A 19,682-nucleotide genomic window follows, 5' to 3' on the forward strand; every position below is an offset into this window, starting at 1 on the left:
ACCCGGTAAGAGGCGGGATGTACCCGGTAAGAGGCGGGATGTACCCGATAAGAGGCGGGATGTACCCGGTAAGAGGCGGGATGTACCCGGTAAGAGGCGGGATGTACCCGGTAAGAGGCGGGATGTACCCGGTAAGAGGCGGGATGTACCCGGTAAGAGGCGGGATGTACCCGGAAAGAGGCGGGATGTACCCGATAAGAGGCGGGATGTACCCGGTAAGAGGCGGGATGTACCCGGAAAGAGGCGGGATGTACCCGATAAGAGGCGGGATGTACCCGGTAAGAGGCGGGATGTACCCGGTAAGAGGCGGGATGTACCCGGTAAGAGGCGGGATGTACCCGGTAAGAGGCGGGATGTACCCGGTAAGAGGCGGGATGTACCCGGTAAGAGGCGGGATGTACCGGGTAAGAGGCGGGATGTACCGGGTAAGAGGCGGGATGTACCGGGTAAGAGGCGGGATGTACCCGGTAAGAGGCGGGATGTACCCGGAAAGAGGCGGGATGTACCCGATAAGAGGCGGGATGTACCCGGTAAGAGGCGGGATGTACCCGGTAAGAGGCGGGATGTACCCGGTAAGAGGCGGGATGTACCCGGTAAGAGGCGGGATGTACCCGGTAAGAGGCGGGATGTACCCGGAAAGAGGCGGGATGTACCCGATAAGAGGCGGGATGTACCCGGTAAGAGGCGGGATGTACCCGGTAAGAGGCGGGATGTACCCGGTAAGAGGCGGGATGTACCCGGTAAGAGGCGGGATGTACCCGGAAAGAGGCGGGATGTACCCGATAAGAGGCGGGATGTACCCGGTAAGAGGCGGGATGTACCCGGTAAGAGGCGGGATGTACCCGGTAAGAGGCGGGATGTACCCGGTAAGAGGCGGGATGGTCCTGGTAAGAGGCGGGATGTACCCGGTAAGAGGCGGGATGTACCCGGTAAGAGGCGGGATGTACCACGTCGTGGATGCAATGCTTAGTACTGTACGTCCCGCCCAAGAACATTTCCACATGATTTGCTCCAGGTGCTAAGTTACTGCTTTTATTGCTTTGTTCCCAAATCAGAATGAGCCCCAGCAGAGGCGTTTCTTGAGACGAGGGGGCCCGTGTGCAGTCTCCGTCACAGGCTCCCTCCTCCCCATCCGGCGGCCGGCAACGCACTTATAGACTCTGGGCACTAGAGTGTGCCCAGAGGCTATAGCGCATGCGCAGGTCACCGGGAAAATAGCCGCAGAGGCCATTTTCCCTGTACTGTGCATGCGCAAACAACGGGAAAATGGCCATGTTGGCCATTTTCCAGCCATTTTTTTTACAGCGCAGAGACCGACGTGGGACTCTAAAGAGGTAAGTATAATACGGGTGAATGGTTTGCAGAGCGCGTCCCCCCTGGACCCAGGGGCCCGTGTGCCCTGCACGCCCTACACGCATTATATATACACCCCTGAGCCCCAGTATATCTACTAAGACTCTATAGCAGGGATTCCCAACCCATAGTTGCAGCTTGTGAGGTCCGCACCACACGCCCTGCATCCAAAGTAAAATTCCCTGGCTCTGGAGCTGCCATCTTCCCGAATATCACTGGGAAGATGTCGCTGCGACATGGACCTGCTTGCTGGAGTGAGGTAAGATGCCTGGGGCAGGGGGGGAGGGGGGGGGAGGATGTCTGCTGCACATGGGTCCTCCCAAGCGTTAAATACGTCCCTTTCTCAGCCACTATCCTCAAGTACTACTAACAGGTCATGTTTTAAGGATTGCTGTCTGTGGAAGCAGGTGGGGTAATTACTGACCCAGCAACAAAGACTCACTTGTCCATGATTAAAGAAAACCTCTAAACACGGCCTGTTGGTGGTACTTAGAGAACCTCCGCTCTATAGCAACGTCTGTAAAATGAGGAAGCAAATCGAAGGAGAGATGTATCAAAGCTTGGAGAGAGAAAAAGTGGAGAGAGATAACGTGCTGACCTATCAGCTCCTAACTGTCATGTGGCTGTGTTTGAAAAATGACAGTTAGGAGCTGATTGGTTGGTACTTTATCTCTCTCCACTTTATTTCTCTCCAAGCATTGATACATCTGCCCCAGACTGTGAGCAAAGATTCACTTTGTGCAGATACAGTATTATATAGTGTAGTCCTGAGCATTATATATATAATGGAAATAATTTTCTCACAGGAGTCAGTGCTTCCAGATGTGGGAGTGGGGGTATAATGTATCCTCTATTCATTATTCATTAGTGGCTTCCCCTCACTAGTCAGTGCAGCTACTGTGCACCGCTGTGCAAGGAGAGTCCTGCATTCCTTTCATTGCTGTTACATCTGTGAGTTACAATGCAAGCAAGGGATAAAACCCATTCACTAGGAAATGGCTAATGTAAAGGCTTCCGACTGCAAATAAAAGTACGTGAGTGAATACAGGTTCAGTGGATGAATTGAGCACATTAGGCTGTTCTTTCACTCATTGGATATAAAGGAGTAATTTAGATTAGCCCACTCAAAAACCGGCTACTTAAGACGCCAACCTGGTTCATTGTCAATAATCTCAGTTGTACATTAGGCTGGCGGTATATAATAGCATATTGATGTAAATATTCAGACAGAGAATCAAGAGGCATTATTATTTGTCACAGATGCACTAAACTTCATCGGGCTCTAGGGGGCAGCACATCTCCTTTATGACGTGACTAACACAGGACCGTAACTAGGGTTGTGCGAGCGGGGGCTCTGTGGGTGGCACCGTCGCTGAGCCGCGGCCCTGGCTTCTAGCTGCAGGGTGCCCGAAAAGTTGTGATCATCGCCCCCTTTATCCGCCTGCATAGCGGCATTGTAGATCGCCGTTATGCCGGAATGCCTTCTTCACATGACAGCTCTTCCGATGCAGAGCCATCCTGGCGATGCCTAGACTACTGGATTTATGACCTGTAGGGTAAAATACATGTGCAAGGCCATTGGCCTGCCCGTGCGCAAGCCGCAAGTAATGGAGAAGGGTCTCCAGGGATTTTCGCACATATCAATCTTATTCCATGCGAAGGGTGCGATGTGCCAATGCAACGGCGTAAAAACGCAGGCAACGGACCCGCACATTGCACCCTTCGCAGCCTGACTCGACCCCGAATTCGACAAACTTTGCTCGCTGCCCTACGGGGCGGCGAGAAAAATTTGGCGAGTCAGGGCTGCCGTAAAGTGCGGCCACTGCTGCGATGACACACTAACGAGATTATCGCGCGGAATAGGAGTGACCTATAGCCAATGGCATCTAATGATGGCGTTAGTTAGCGGGCTTTCTGGGGCTTGATGCATGCGGCCACATTGAAGCTCTATGGGGACAGCGGTGCTGCGCGGCCACCGCAGTTATCTCCGATATGGCTCCGTCCCTTTCATATGTGAAAAATTACTTTTCAGAGTATTTACAAGAATTTCCTCTTTGATATATTACGCCCATAATGTCCATGCCAGGAATATGCCTGATATGAGGCTGAATGGGAATTTCGGTCACCTCAGAGCCTAGATTCACAGAGCCAGATGATCCCAGAGATTTGTGAATTTCACCTGCAGAGACTCGGGGGCAGTGATCAGCATTACTGCCTCATAGTGCTGATGCCACGGGTTTTCATTTTGAGCAGTGTCCAATCTGTGTGGAGTTTGTATGTTATCCCATGTTTAGGTGGGTTTAGCTAAGTACTCTGATTTCCTTCCATGGTTCAAAGACTTTGGAGTAAATTTACTAAGAATCGAGTCTGGGAAAGTTTGCTTCTTTTTTCAACTCGATTAGCTTCACCGAAACTTGGGTGATTTGAGGCTCCTGAGACTCCCAAATTTACCAAGAAGTGAGTTTAGCTGAGAGTGAGTTGGCCGATGGTGAAGCAGAACGAGATTTCTCCCCTGAGTAGCAGATTTTACAGGAGATTACTCACCCGAGATTGCAGTGTTTCTCTCTGCAAGCAGCCTGCATATAGCAGTGAGATCTGTGTAAGCTGCTTGTATATTACCTGTAAAAAATGAGTTCATTTAAAAAAAAAAATGATGTGAGGTCCCCCCAAAAAGACTAACTAGCCCGGACTTGCCAGCCAGTCCTGGTTCTTAAAATTACAGGGAAAAAAAATGTGTAGAGTTCCACTGTAATTTAAGAACCAGCACCAGGCAGCAGGGACAGAGCTGGTTTTAAATATAGGGAGAAAAAAAATTGGTGCCAAGGTTACTTGAGGTTACATTGATGATACAATGTAGCGGTTCGCACCATAGACTTCAATGGAGATTTCTCTCTATTGAAGTCTATGGGGGAGACAGACTGACCGCACACAACAGCCAATCAGCGAGCTGCTGATTGGCTGGCGGCTCCTTCAATAACGGGGTACATTCGTGGAAACACCTTTACTCTGTCCGGCTTGGATTCGGGAGCGCCCATTTTTTATTTTTAAACCCATGGATGCTTTCTTGGAGAAGAGGACGTGAACTACGCATAGGTGAGGCGAGTATGGATTTTTTTTATAGGTACCCCTATGGATACTAGGTGAGTATGTGTGATGGTGAGTGTGAGTGTGCATGTATGTTATAATAAAATTTGACTTTCACGGTGTATGTTGTGTTTTTTTTTTTCGGATTGCTTTGGTTGTAATGCCCCGCATGCTGGTATTTGTGGTTCTCCAAATACCAGCATGCAGGGGAGGATTGCTGGTAGTTCCACAACGAATGACAATATTTAACCATTTATTTTACACTACACAGTAACATTATCAACCCGGCACCCACTGCCCTAGTGCCCTGGAGAGGGGGATCCCTTTATTGGAGGGGTCCCAAACTCCCCTGGGATCCCTGGCCTGGGCTGACTAGTGGTCAGGGCTGACGCTGTGTCTGGCGGGCCCGGTGAAAGGGCACCCCTGGCTGTGGCATCAGTCCCCCGCTAGAAAGAGTCTGGAGCTGGTTTTATATATAGGGGTAACCTTATGACAATTTTTTTTCTCCATATATTTAAAATCAGCTTTGTCCCTGCTGCCTGGTGCTGGTTCTTACATTACAGTGGAACCCTACACATTTTTTTCCCTGTAATTTTAAGAACCAGGACTGGCTGGCAAGTCCGGGGCTAGTTAGTCTTTTCAATATCAGTTTCGTACTAGTACCCACTGTTGTATGGGGCAAAAAAAGTAAAATCCTTGATTTGTTCTCCTTTAGTACATACATACAGTACCTTAAGGTACTCATACGTCAGCAATCACAAAAAAAAATAGATTCACAGATTCTGTAATTGTTTCCCCCAATTTATATATTCCCCAATCCACCAATCGGCGCCCCACACATTACAGATATTGATCAGTGATTTGCAGATCATTTTCAGGAAAGACAGATTTGACAATCTTGAAAGACTCATCATTTTACTATAAACGGTCGGCAAATTGTCTGATTGTTACCATAAACTAGCAATCTACAGCCCCGATTGGATAATATAAATTACTCATACCCGCTGCTTTACATCTTAAGTGTCAAAAAACGTCTAGAAAGTCTGGTGCCCTGGACGCCACAGAATATGAACAACATCACTCTCCTTCTGGAGGTCATCAGTAATTTATATGCTCACCTCCTGCAGTTGGGAGTCATCCTACAACTTCCTTAGGGCCGAATTTAATTAGCCCCTTTAATTTAACAGGGTTGAAAAGGATGGTAGCCTAGGGCTTTAACGCCTGGGGCTATTCAGTTCCAGACCCTTTTTCACCCGAGACCCATGCGATAACAGGGCCTCTTCACCCTATATCATGCTACTTATCAGGGATTTCCTTTTTTTTTTTGGGGTCTGATCCAGTAAAACAATCCCCCATTGGAGGCTAATTGAATAGCCCCGGGGGGATCAGCTAACATGCGGTAAATTACTGCGGCTAAATTAATTCACCCCTTAAGTTGTCTAGGCCAGGAAAAAAGGATGTAAGCATTAATCCCAGGTATATGGCCTGTTACATAAAATGTTACTGCATGGACATAGCACTTAGCACAGGAAAACTAGCTTATAGGAATATAGGCACTTATTAACACATTAACAATACAAATTTTAAATTCACTTTTTTAAATCTGCCATATCTGCTTCTAGCCTTAAAAGGGATCTCTGAGCATCAGTTGGACAATTTATAACACTGTGCTGGTGACACATTGCTGCTGTCAGTTACTGTAAGTGTCACTGACTGACCTTCCATAGCTAAATCTGTCATCGTAAGAAACAGAAACTTTGTGCTGCACAGATTATTTTGCTGCTGTAACTGTGAGTAGTGTCGGTGACCGCAGCACAGGGCCTAGGGGGTGGTGCTGTCGCTGCTCCGTGGAACGTGTTTTTGACATGCAGGGTGATTGGAATGGCGCCCTGCACCCTCTGCAAAGCCGCTGCCAGGAGAATCCTTAAGCTGATCAATGCGATTAACCTTTCATTAGTCCTGGTGGCATGCCAGCAAAGAGTCGCCACTGAGCGATCCATAGCGCCATTAGGACACCTCGGGCGCTCTTAACTTCTGCCTGGTCCAGAATTACAGCCCTGCTACGGTCCTGGGTTATTTGCGTGGCTGCAGAATTTAGTACAGAAGGTCACTTACAGTCTGTCATAATGAAATCCGTGTGTTTCTGAACTTTCCAGAGGTGATTTCAAGCAGAAGTCATTTTGCAATAAGCTGGAGTTGTCCTGGATCGTAAAAGCACCAACATCATTTTTTAGTTTCTCTATAATTTTTTTGAAAATCCCCTCCCCACCCAAAAAAAATGTATTTAGAACAGTGGTTCTCAAACTCGGTCCTCTGGACCCCACACAGTTCACGTTTTCCAGGTCATCCAGCAGGTGCACAGGTGTGTTCATTACTCACTGACACATTTTAAAAGATCCACATGAGGAGCTAATTATTTCACTTGCGTTTCTGTGAGGAGACCTGGAAAACATGCACTGTTTGGGGTCCTGACCGAGTTTGAGAACCTGTGATTTAGAAGATTATGGGCCTGATTCAGAGCCGCTCGTAAGCGGCCGCTCGTTCGCTCCGAGCGATGTTTGCCCAACTGCGCATGCGTACGGATCGTTATACGCATGCGCGAACCAGTCAGTGCGGTCGAAATTCATGTGCTCGCAAAATAGCGAATGCCTGAAAATTTGAGTGACAGAAAGAGGCGTATGTGGGTGGTAACAGGGGAAGGTGCTTGAAAACGGGGAGTGGAGATTCGAACGCAGGCGTGCTTAAAGGTCAAAACGGGCGTTTTATGGGTGTGCATAATTAATACAGCAGCGTCATTGACCACGTCACTGAGTTATTTTATAGCCAGAACTGCTCGCAAGATTGTGGTAGCAAAAACCAACCACAAGAATAGCGAGCAGTTCATACGCTGGTCGATTTACTCGATTAATCTACTAAATAGCGGACATGACGTAGGATGCGAGCGGCCAGGGGGCGTACTTTTAAAAAAAACGTCCGCAAGTTTTGTTCGCTCATTCAGACCTAGAGGCGGCAACAGACCGCAAAGAGCGAACAGTTCATTTGAATAGCCACCCCTATTTTCTGGACGAGCGAGCGCTAATTGCGTCCGGCTCTGAATCAGGCCCTATACGTATACAGTATGTGTTGTTTTTGTTCTTGCTTGTTTGCTAAGCATTAGGGATAACAGTATAACTATATGCAGTAAAGATGCATTAAACATTCTTGCACCTCATATAGAAAACAAATATATATATATGTATTTTCATTTTTGTCTGACATTTTTTTTTAGGCATTTTAGAGCTGAAAGAAGACACCATAGAGAGTCTGCTGGCCGCCGCCTGTCTCCTGCAGCTCTCACAGGTTATAGAAGTTTGCTGCAATTTTCTTATGAAGCAGCTTCATCCGTCCAACTGCTTAGGCATCCGGTCATTCGGAGACGCACAAGGCTGCCTGGAGCTCCTGCGGGTGGCCCATAACTACACCATGGTAAGTCGCTCAGCTTTTCTTCTGTCCAAATACATTTTACAGGGATCTTCACACAGATACAGAGACGAGATTCCTGCTGTTTTTATACCCAGTCATCATTACCCACAGTGGGAATTCAATTAAAGCAGTTTATGCAGAACGTATCGGTGTTTATTATAATTGCTGTTTAATTTTATCTGGAGTTACAATAAGCTCACTACATTCTTATATATATATATATGTATTATTCTTTGAGGCCTCGACGTTGGATGTGATTGTAGATATAGGACGTTGGATGTGATTGTAGATATAGGACGTTGGATGTGATTGTAGATATAGGACGTTAGATGTGATTGTAGATATAGGACGTTGGATGCGATTGTAGATATAGGACGTTGGATGCGATTGTAGATATAGGACGTTGGATATGATTGTAGATATAGGACATTGGATGCGATTGTAGATATAGGACTTTGGATGTGATTGTAGATATAGGACGTTGGATGTGATTGTAGATATAGGACGTTAGATGTGATTGTAGATATAGGACGTTGGATGCGATTGTAGATATAGGACGTTGGATGCGATTGTAGATATAGGACGTTGGATATGATTGTAGATATAGGACGTTGGATGCGATTGTAGATATAGGACTTTGGATGTGATTGTACAGTTGATATAGCTTTGGAAAAAAAAAATATAAAATACATATTTACTAACCTGACTTGTGCAGGATATTGTACAGGGGGATTTAACTTTAATATTGGCTGCTTATGATTGTAGGTGCAAATAAAATTCTGGATATCGATTATTTGCAAAACTAAGGAGGATAACTATGAAATAATGTCAATCCAAAATAGGCCTAAAATACGCTTCATGTTGTATGGGATAGATCGGTGTATGCATTATCCTTAGGGCTCTATTACATAATTATCACTTTAGTAATGCCCCTGTAGTGCCAATATGGTAATGCCCCTGTAGTAGTGCCCATATAGTAATGCCCCTGTAGTGCCCATATAGACATGCCCCTGTAGTGCCCATATGGTAATGCCCCTGTAGCAGTGCCCATATAGTAATACCCCTGTAGTGCCCATATAGTAATATCCCTGTAGTAGAGCCCATATAGTAATGCCCCTGTAGTGCCCATATAGTAATGTCCCTGTAGTGCCCATATGGTAATGCCCCTGTAGTGCCCATATGGTAATGCCCCTGTAGTAGTGCTCATATAGTAATGTCCCTGTAGTGCCCATATGGTAATGCCCCTGTAGTAGTGCCCATATAGTAATGCCCCTGTAGTAGTGCCCATATAGTAATGTCCCTGTAGTGCCCATATGGTAATGCCCCTGTAGTGCCCATATAGACATGCCCCTGTTGTAGTGCCCATATGGTAATGCCCCTGTAGTAGTGCCCATATAGTAATGTCCCTGTAGTGCCCATATGGTAATGCCCCTGTAGTGCCCATATAGTAATGCCCCTGTAGTAGTGCCCATATACAGGCAGCAATCTCCTATGCCTGAAGGGGGGAGCGATCACACTGATCGCGCCCCCAACTGGCTTTGCGCCGGGCTGAGGGGCTCACAGCGCCCCTCCCCGGCGCGCAGTGCCGCTTCGCGGCGCTGCAAAACTCTTTTTTTTTCAAGGGGGCGTGGCCGCGTCTTCTGAAATTAGGCCATGCCCCCTCTTTACCGGGGCCCCGTGTGGCTCTCTACGCCCCTGCCCATATAGTAGTGTCCCTGTAGTGCCCATATGGTAATGCCCCTGTAGTGCCCATATAGATATGCCCCTGTAGTGCCCATATGGTAATGCCCCTGTATTAGTGCCCATATGGTAATGCCCCTGTAGTGCCCATATGGTAATGCCCCTGTATTAGTGCCCATATGGTAATGCCCCTGTAGTAGTGCCCATATGGTAATGCCCCTGTAGTGCCCCTATGGTAATGCCCCTGTAGTGCCCCTATGGTAATGCCCCTGTTGTAGTGCCCATATAGTAATGCCCCTGTAGTGCCCATATAGAAATGCCCCTGTAGTGCTGCTTACAGAAAAAAAAAAAAACACATTACTTACCTTAAACCCTGCTCCGCCGTCCGCCGATGTCTTGTCCTCCCGGCTTCTCCTCGGAACTATGGGAGAGGCATCATGACGTCTCTTCCATAGTGCCCATGGGGAGAGCCGGAAGGTGGAGTTCAGGAGAGAACTCCAGCCTCCGGCTACCGCGGCGCTGCAGGGAAGGAGCCAGGCGCCCGCTGGTAATCACATCTCAGCGGACGTCCGACTTGGAGCCTCCCTGCTGCGCCGGTCTAGAGGACACTGGCAGCGGGTGCATCGGTGCACGTGCACCTGCAGCCCCCCCTAGTTGTGGCCCTAGATAATGCCACATTGGCATCATTACTCTAGGACGGGCACCTGGCGGCACCAGAGCATTCTGGGGTTTGGAGTCTTGCAGTGGCAATAACAGGTGGGTACTGACACGGTGTATATTCCTGCTGCAGACACAGAATAAATACTGTATTGTTTCTATACCCTGATCCGCATATAAATAGAGAGGGTCTTACAGGGCACTTCCTGTGCTCTTTGTAGACCGATGTTAGGAAGTGAAATCCTTTTAGGAGGATGCAAAGACTTGTCTGCCAGAGAGCGCAGGGCCTGCCTGGGAGAGATAGCAGACAGGAAGCTGTTAGTGCATCCTTACATGGGAGACAGCTCAGAGAGATTTGTTTATCACTGTTTGCGAGTTTCCATTAAACAGCTATTCAGCAAAAACAAGGAACGTTTTCTGCTGGGAATGTCAGAGAGGCTGCAGATGAGACATTCAGACTACTGTGTGACACAATAATTCTCCTTCTAAGTGACATATTATGGAATCTTCAGGGTCAGTCCTGGCTTATTCTGTGAGTCTGAGTAGGAGGGATGATTTTCCCAATACAGATTGCCGGTAAATGTTAATGAAAAAAATACATTAGTGTAAATAAATACCTACAGTACAGGTTTTTACTTTTGTTTGTTTTTACTAAATTTGGCAGCAGTGACAGAGCAGAGGGCGGCATGTTGGCACTAAGCGCCAGATTCTGAGACGCACACAGTGGGCCTGATTCAGAGCCAGATGCTATTTGCGCTCGCTCTTTCAGAAAAAGGGGCCGGCTATTTAAATAGAGCGCTCGCTCTTTGCGGTCTGTTGACGCCTCTATGTCTGAAAGAGCGAACGAAACATGCGCTCGCTATTTTTTTAAAAACGCCGCCTGGCCGCTCGCATCCTGCGTCATCTCCGCTATTTATTAGATTAATCGAGTACATCGAAAGGCGTCTGAACTGCTCGCAGTGCTTGTGGTTGGATTTTCCTACCGCAATCATGCGAACAGTTCAGGCTAAGAGACAACCAAGTGACGTGGTCGATGACGCTGCTTTGTTAATTATACACACCGTTCGGATCTCCACTCCCCGTTTTCAAGCACCTTCCCCTGTTACCACCCACAAACGCCTCATTCTGTCACTGAAATTAGCAGGCACTCGCTATTTTGCGAGCACACAATTTCCGACCGCAATGACTGGTTCACGCATGCGTATTACAACAACCCATACGCATGCGCAGTTGTGCGAACATTGCTCGGAGCGAACGAGCAGCCACTTACGAGCGGCTCTGAATCAAGCCCAGTGTCTGCAATGCGGAGTCTCAGCTTCGGCAACTCAGAATCAGGCCTTAAATGTCATTGTGGGAGTCTTATATTTATCTATCTATCTATCTATCTATCTATCTATCTATCTATCTATCTATTTATCTATCTATAAATCTATCTATCTCATATCTATCTATCTATTTATCTATCTCTAATCTATCTATCTATCTCATATCTATCTATCTATCTATCTATCTATCTATCTATCTATCTATCTATCTATCTATCTCATATCTCTCTATCTATCTATCTATTTATATATCTCTAATCTATCTATCTATCTATCTATCTATCTATCTATCTATCTATCTCATATCTCTCTATCTATCTATCTATTTATATATCTCTAATCTATCTATCTATCTATCTATCTATCTATCTATCTATCTCATATCTATCTATCTATCTATTTATCTATCTCTAATCTATCTATCTATTTATCTATCTATCTCATATCTATCTATCTATCTATCTATCTATCTATCTATCTATCTATCTATCTATCTATCTATCTCATATCTCTCTATCTATCTATTTATCTATCTCTAATCTATCTATCTATCTATCTATCTATCTATCTATCTATCTCATATCTATCTATCTATTTATCTATCTCTAATCTATTTATCTATCTATCTCATATCTATCTATCTATCTATCTATCTCATATCTATCTATTTATCTATCTCTAATCTATCTATCTATCTATCTCATATCTCTCTATCTATCTATCTATCTATCTCATATCTATCTATTTATCTATCTCTAATCTATCTATCTCATATCTATCTATCTATTTATCTATCTCTAATCTATCTATTTATCTATCTATCTCATATCTATCTATCTATCTATCTATCTATCTCATATCTCTCTATCTATCTATCTATCTATCTCTAATCTATCTATCTATCTCATATCTATCTATTTATCTATCTCTAATCTATCTATCTCATATCTCTCTCTCTATCTATCTATCTATCTCATATCTATTTATCTATCTCTAATCTATCTATCTCATATCTATCTATCTATTTATCACATATCTATCTATCTATATTTTGTGATGACACAGGGGTATTTTAGCTCGGTAGAGGGGTGAATTTGTACCGTGTCTAAGGTGCTCAATCAGGATCCAGTACAGCTTTTAGGTAAGTAAATGGAAATGGTGCTTTACTTTCAGCATAATCAGGTGCAACACAAATGGACAGAAAATAATAAACGCCTAGCCCCCATTCACAGCAGCTAACTCACTTTTTCACCCCTAACTATCATTGTGCAGCTAATCTGCATACACAGTCTCTCAGAGTCACAGTCCCAGTCTTGTCTCTGACAGGTATTCCCACAGGCTCCTGTCTGGCATTGGCTGTCACAGCTGCTTACAGATGCAGCCTCACAATCTGCTCTGCTTGCGGTCTTACACTCTGCTCCCTGCAGAGTAACATACACAGTCTGTGGAGTTTTAGGGTTCTCCCTACCTCCTGTAGGTCTGAACCAGGCTTCCTAGCCACCAGTGGCTTCCCAGCACACACTGGTCTCCAACTGAAGTCGCACCTGGATGGGACACTCAGACCCCAGCCTGTCCTGACTGCAGCGTCTTGCAGACTGACTCTCTCTCACTTCAGCAATTAGGCCATACCTGACTTTTCTCCAATGTGTGGGTGGATCCCTCCTATTAAACACAGAACACCTGTGTCAGCAATGCAATTTGCCTTCACACTGCCATGAAGAAAAAATATATACATACAGTATATATATATAATATATATATATATATATATATATACTGTGTATATATATATATATACACAGTATATCATATACATGCCTACCCTCCTGGAATTCGCCCCGGGAAGGGTAGGCACTTCTCCTGCATTCTGCCCATTTCCTTGTGAAGTGGGCAGATTGGTGAGAATTTCCTCGGCGATCGCGGGTCCCCGTGTAGGGGGCAGGGCTTAATGGCGCGGTTCTTCAAGGATCGCATCATATTGACCCGCCCCTATTTCAATTTGCACCAATCGCGACAATTTACCACGAAGGGGGTGGGTCTTAATTATGCGAACCATCAGGCTCCGCCCTCGTCACAACCCACTTCTCTTTCCCGGGCTTCTCCCGGGGAGGAGTAAAAAAAGGTAGGCAGCAATGATATACAGTATATATACAGCTTATAATAATACTTTTATATATTAAAAGACAAAGGGAGATTCTCTTTGAAACCATTGAACCAAGACCCCTGTGAATATTAAGAATAACTAAAGATATATATGTTCTCGTTGCCGGTGGACACCACTGTGTTGTGAGAACATCTCCACTTGCTGAGAACATAAGAGCTAGCACTCAATAGTTATGCCCATTGTGGACCAGAAGATACTTTGGAAACGTTCCTATACTGGGGCCTGTTGCAGGAATTCTGGGCCTTCTGCTACAGTATAAGCAGCTTATAAGACGCAGACTCATTAATAGACGGATCACAGCAAATTCAGGTATTGAATCTCTCTGCCCCTAAAACTTTAAGCCGAGCTTCTTTGGTGTACATTGTATGTTGTGTCTGGATGGTTGGTGACATAGTGAAAGTCTCTCCACGTAAGTAAAGAAACACGTTTGATCTGTGGACTTGTGGAGCAAGTTACTCCTGGCAGATATAATGGAGATCCACCATTATGCTTCCTTTGTAGTACCTTGGTGAAAGTCTCCACATTCGCTTAAAGCACAAACTGGCCGAGCTCTCTAGAATCCAAGTTCTTTCTTGATAGTCCTGATTGAGATCCTAGCTTGATTCCCAACCTTGGCTCCCACTAACCAGGTCCAGCAGGGCTGGTCGGCATAGGGTAGTGGGCGGGGAGTCCCAGGTGCCCACTGCTAGTGTCCCAGCTCCCTGCGTGTGCTCTCTCCCTCCTCGGCAGCTGTAGTGCAGACAGCCGTGGCTCACCTAGGGGTGTGCGCACTGACCTGCAAGGAATTTAAAGAGACAGAAGCGCCAAACATGACGTCACGTTTGGCGCGAGAATTTAACTCCTCCCTATAAAAGGAAGACCCAGGGCACTAGGCACTGCAGGTCCCAGAGTATAGGCTCCAAAGCCATACTCTAGCGTTCCCAGTGATTAGTATTTCTGACCTTGGCTACGCTTGTGGCCTGATTACGTCTCCTCCCTGGTACTGCACTTGGTATTCTTGGTATTCCGGTTTCGACCTTGGCTTTCCTTCTTGGCCTGTCTGCTACCTGGTACCATCTTGTCCGTTTCTGGGCAACCATGGTGGGGGTTCTGCTTAGTCTCAACTTTCAAGTTACCTCGGCCGTTGCACACTGCTTGCTGATGATGACATATCAAAAGAAAAAGTCTTTCGAAGTACGTACATAATCAACTAACTCTGGGCCTGATTCAGACCCACTCGCGAGCGCTGAGCGCTCACAAGCAGGTCGATGTTGCCTAAGTGCGCATGTGCACGACAGAGGTGGCTCCGTCGTGCGCATGCGCGAGACCCGAGTAATGACGGCCAAGCCGTCGTTATGGGTCTCGCACCAAAGGGGGTGTGCTGTCAATGGTGATTGACAGCACGCCCCCTTTGGTGGGCGAGCAGGGGGCGTGGCTGCCCAGACGGAGGTGTTCCCATGGGAACGCCTACCGTCTGGGGCCGGCCCCACTGACATAACTAGTGATGTCAGTGAGAGTGCTTTTGGCTCTGATAGAGCCAAAAGCACTCCAGGGCTTGCGGCAACGAGACCCTACCGCAAGGTCTCGTCGCAAGCCCGATGGTCGCTATGGTCTTGACCATAGTGACCATCATTTTGGCCGCTCGCTATAGCTGTGGGTGGTCACCCACAGCTATGCTAGCGGCCAGGAGGCCGCTCCAAAAAGTAAGAGGGCCGGCCCTGATTCAGAGAGAGTGCTCTGTCAGAGTGTCCGGCTCTGAATCAGGGCCTCTGGGCCTGATTCTGACCCGCTCGCAAGCACTGAGCGCACGCAAGCGGGTCGATGGTGCCCTAGTGCGCATGCGCACGATGGAGGGAGCTCCGTCGTGCGCATGCGCGAGACCCGAAGGGGGCGTGCTGTCGATGTTGATTGACAGCACGCCCCCTTTGGTGGGCATGCCGGGGGCATTGCTGCCCAGACGGAGGCGTTCCCATGGGAACGCCTACCATCTGGGGCCGGCCCCACTGACATCACTAGTGATGTCAGTGGGAGTGCTTTTGGCTCTGATAGAGCCAAAAGCACTCCTGGGCTTGCGGCAGCGAGACCCTACCGTCGGTCACCCACAGCTATGCGAGCGGCCAGGAGGCCGCTCCAATATTAAGTAGGAGGGCCCTGATTCAGACCGAGCGCTCTTGTCAGAGCGTCTGGCTCTGAATCATGCCCTCTGTGCACAGGTGGATCAGTCCTCTGATGGCAATTGTCCTTGGTTTAAATTGTAAATCTCCATTTACGCTTGTGATGGTTAAAGTTCTGAATCTGCAGGCAGGAAATTTTTTAGTACATTGCATGTTGCACCAGGCTTACTAATGTCATTGAGGAAGCATTTTCCACTTACATAATACATAAGCTGGCTCAGCGGACTAGGTGTTCTGCAGGCATTGATGTAAAAGCCCAGGCCTTTGTGCATATCCCCTGGCATGTATGTTTCAGCGTGGACTAGTGCTCAGGTGAAACACTTGGAGCCACATTCAGACCCGCTTGCAAGTGCCTATGCTCTCGCAAGCGGGTCGATGGTGGGGCACTGCGCACGCGCCGTAAGCTTCTCTCACTCCAGGGCTCGCTACAAAATGGGCGGCTGTCGATGTTGATCGACAGCTCGCCCCGTTTTGTAGGTGTGGTGGGGGGTGGCCAGACAAACGGAGGCGTTCCTGAAGGAAAGCCTGCCGTTTGTAGGCGGCCCTACTGACATCACCAGTGATGTCAGTAGGGAGCTTCTTGCTCCGTCAGAGAAGCTGCCTGGGGCTTGCGGTAGACGGGACTCTACCGCAAGGGTCTCCTCGCAAGCCCCGATGGTCGCGATGGTCTTGACCATCGCGACCATCAACCTGGCCGCTCGCCAAAGCAAGCGGCCAGGAGGCCGTCTCTTTACAGAGAAGAGGCCGCTCTCATTCAGAGCGAGCACTTGCATTTGGCGAGCGGCTCTGAATGACGTCCTTGTGGTCTGGCTGTGATAGTGATGGACGAGGCTTAAATCTCCAAGCAGATTTTTCTTCTGATTGTTACACCAGCCTGATTTGTGACATTGAGAAACCTCTGTGCACCAGCCCAAACCATGGGAGGTCTCATTGAACCAATAGTCAGGGGCAGTGAAAAGACACAGCCAAAAAGGTTATATCCTTGCACCCCAACTCCTAGTGGAATGGACCCAATGGGTCTATTGGAGGAAGACGGAGGGGGCACACTTTTAAAAAAAAAATTTTTAATCCCTCAAAGCTACTGGCCAGATTGCTGTGACTGCAACTCGAGTGGCCAGACGGATGTCTGTCTTTTCGACTTAAAATGGCAGCTTTCTGGCGAGTTGTCCTCTATTACTGTACATTAGGCGATTTGCGTAGGGCCTGATTCAGGTTGGTTCGCAAGTCTACGTTCGCACGCAGCCGGCCCATGTTTGCATTCTGCGCATGCTTCGGAAATCGATCGCAGTGAGCACGCAGTCCCATTACACAGTGATTGACAGGAAGTGACCATTTGGGGGTGGTCTGATGAACGCAGGAGTTACTGTGCGTTTGAACACCGTTACAGTGGTGTGCATAAATAAGCCCCTGCGACTATATACGTAGCCAGAGATCTAGTTGGTGACAGGAAGTTTAGCAGCTTGTGCAGCTGGTTATGGTCGACCACAACTGTGCGAATGGTCCGATGTTACCGATGTTTTGGCTGACTTGCGGATGCATGTCATGGGCGGTTTTATACATGGGCGTCTTGGTATAGTGCTGCGGTTGCCATGCGATTGCATTCGCTAGCATATTTTTGCAGCAAGTGGGTGCGTGAGAACGCAGCCTTGCGAACCAACCTGAATCAGGCCCTTAATTTGGAATAATAATATAATAATAATAATAATAATAATAATAATAATAATAATAATAATAATAAGCTAACGTTTAATTTTTACCATCTGAAAAATAATATTTATGTTAGAGATGTGCGCCGACCCCCGTGTTTTGGTTTTGGATCTAGATTCATCTTCATCTTTTGATTGGTTTTGCAAAACCACCCTCAAGTGTTTTTGTTTTGGATCTGGATTTAAAAAAAAAAAAAAAAATAGTGATAAAAAGTTTTTTAAAACAGCTAAATATCATGTCGTTTTTGCGATCCAAAAACCGAAATTCAGATTTAAAATTTGAATTCCGAACCGCTGAAAAATCAGAACCGCGACTCGTTTTTTTCCGGATCTCCTCAGGAGATTAGAACCGTGACTCTTATCTGTCTGGATTCTCGAAATTCGGGTAGATTTGGATTCCTGGAGACCCGAACCGCACATCTGTAATTGATGTAAAGGTATTGTAATTATTGCTCTTTATTTAATATGCCACTTGCAGTAGAAACATCAGACACAGAACCTAAACCACAAGTTGAACACTACAGAATAACGAATGCAGTAGCTGAAGTACTTACACACCTGACAATGACTGTGATGAATGGCATTGCTGCGACAGTGTGTGATGAATCTGGGCTCACACGTATGTATCATCTATATGACATGACATTAGGCACCTGTCATGCAGTCCTCTACAGATAAACTGACTGGCATCTTGGCTATGGATGGAGATCGCGGCGATGAGAAGGAAGTGACAATGACATTATTCAGCGACTTTCATAATAATAGCAGCAGAGTGACTCTACGTATATCCTTTGTTTATTATGTGCACAAAGCTTTTGCTTTTATGATGAAAGTGCTGTCAGATGCAGCCATAATAGTCTCTGTAAGGAAGGAGGGAGGCCCTGTTTCGTCTGCAGAGCTTTTAGTTATTGATAGACACCAGTGGTGTAACTAGGGGGGGCTGAGTAGGGCACGTGCCCTGGGCACCGTCGGACCGCTGGCGCGTTTTTTTTTTTGCCACCAGGCGCAGTCCAGGACAGTGGTTTCAAGTTAATGTAGTGTGGAGCGCACAGAGTGTGGTCCGCACTACGCAGTTACAAACACATGGCCGCCGGCACCGGGTAGTGCACTCGTACTACCCGGCAATGGTGTGTTTGTTTTAGCAGCCAATGAGAGTCAGACAGACTCTCATTGGCTGCTGTGCCCGCTGCCGGAGCCGGGCTGGAGCTCATGAGTGCCGCCTTCCATCTCCCGCAGTGGTTGATGGGAGAGACATCATGAAGTCTTTCCCACAGTGCCGAGCGGGAGGACAGAGGAGCGGATGGCGGCGGGTGCAGGAGCAGGGATTCAGGTGTGTAGTTTTTCTTTTTATGTGTGTCTTTGTATTATATATGTAAGTGGAAATGCATAGGGGGGACCAAAAATGGGGGTACTGTATAAGGGGCACTACTGGGGGCACTGCATAGTGGGTACCACTACTGGGGGCACTGTATTAGGGGCACTACTGGGGACACTGCATAGGGTGGACCACTACTGGGGGCAATGCATGGGAGCACTACTACTGGGGGCACTGTATTAGGGGCACTACCGAGGGCACTGTATAAAGGGTGCACTACTGGGGGCACTGCATAAGGGGTGCTGCTGGGGGCACTGTATAATGGTGCACTACTGGTGGCACTGTAAAAGGGTGCACTACTGGGGGCATGGCATAAGGGGCACTGTATAAGGGTGCACTACTGGGGCACTGCATAAGGGGCACTGTGTAAGTGGCACTACTGGGGCACTGTATAAAGGTGCTCTACTGAGGGCACTGTATAAGAGTGCACTACTGGGGGCACTGTATAAGGGGCACTACTACAGGGGGTACTGCATAAGAGGCACTGCTACTGGGGACATTGCATAAGGGGCACTACTACAGTGAGTTTTGCAAGAGGGACACTACTACTTGGGGTATTAAGGTGCATATTTAATGGAAGGGAATTTTCCCAGAGTGATGAGAAACAGTGGCCACGCCCACATTTTTGTCGCACTTCTTCTGTGCGTGCACAAACTTGGGGGGGACAGGGGGGGGCCCTGGGCTCCAAATACCCTAGTTACGCCAATGATAGACGCCACTTTC

The 19,682-nt window shown here is 47.2% G+C and overlaps 1 protein-coding gene across 1 annotated transcript in view; it reads left to right on the top strand.

Annotated features, from left to right (window-relative positions):
• KLHL4 (kelch like family member 4) overlaps nt 1–19,682 on the top strand; it is a 243,846-nt gene that overhangs the window by 177,305 nt on the left and 46,859 nt on the right. Inside the window, exon 4 of the mRNA XM_088452902.1 lies at nt 7,706–7,902. Within this exon, the coding sequence (XP_088309028.1) occupies nt 7,706–7,902 (197 nt within the window). The remainder of the gene's footprint in view (nt 1–7,705; nt 7,903–19,682) is intronic.

The sequence above is a fragment of the Taudactylus pleione genome, unplaced genomic scaffold (assembly GCF_031769625.1).
Source record: "Taudactylus pleione unplaced genomic scaffold, aTauple2 ptg000557l, whole genome shotgun sequence".
NCBI lineage: Eukaryota > Metazoa > Chordata > Amphibia > Anura > Myobatrachidae > Taudactylus > Taudactylus pleione.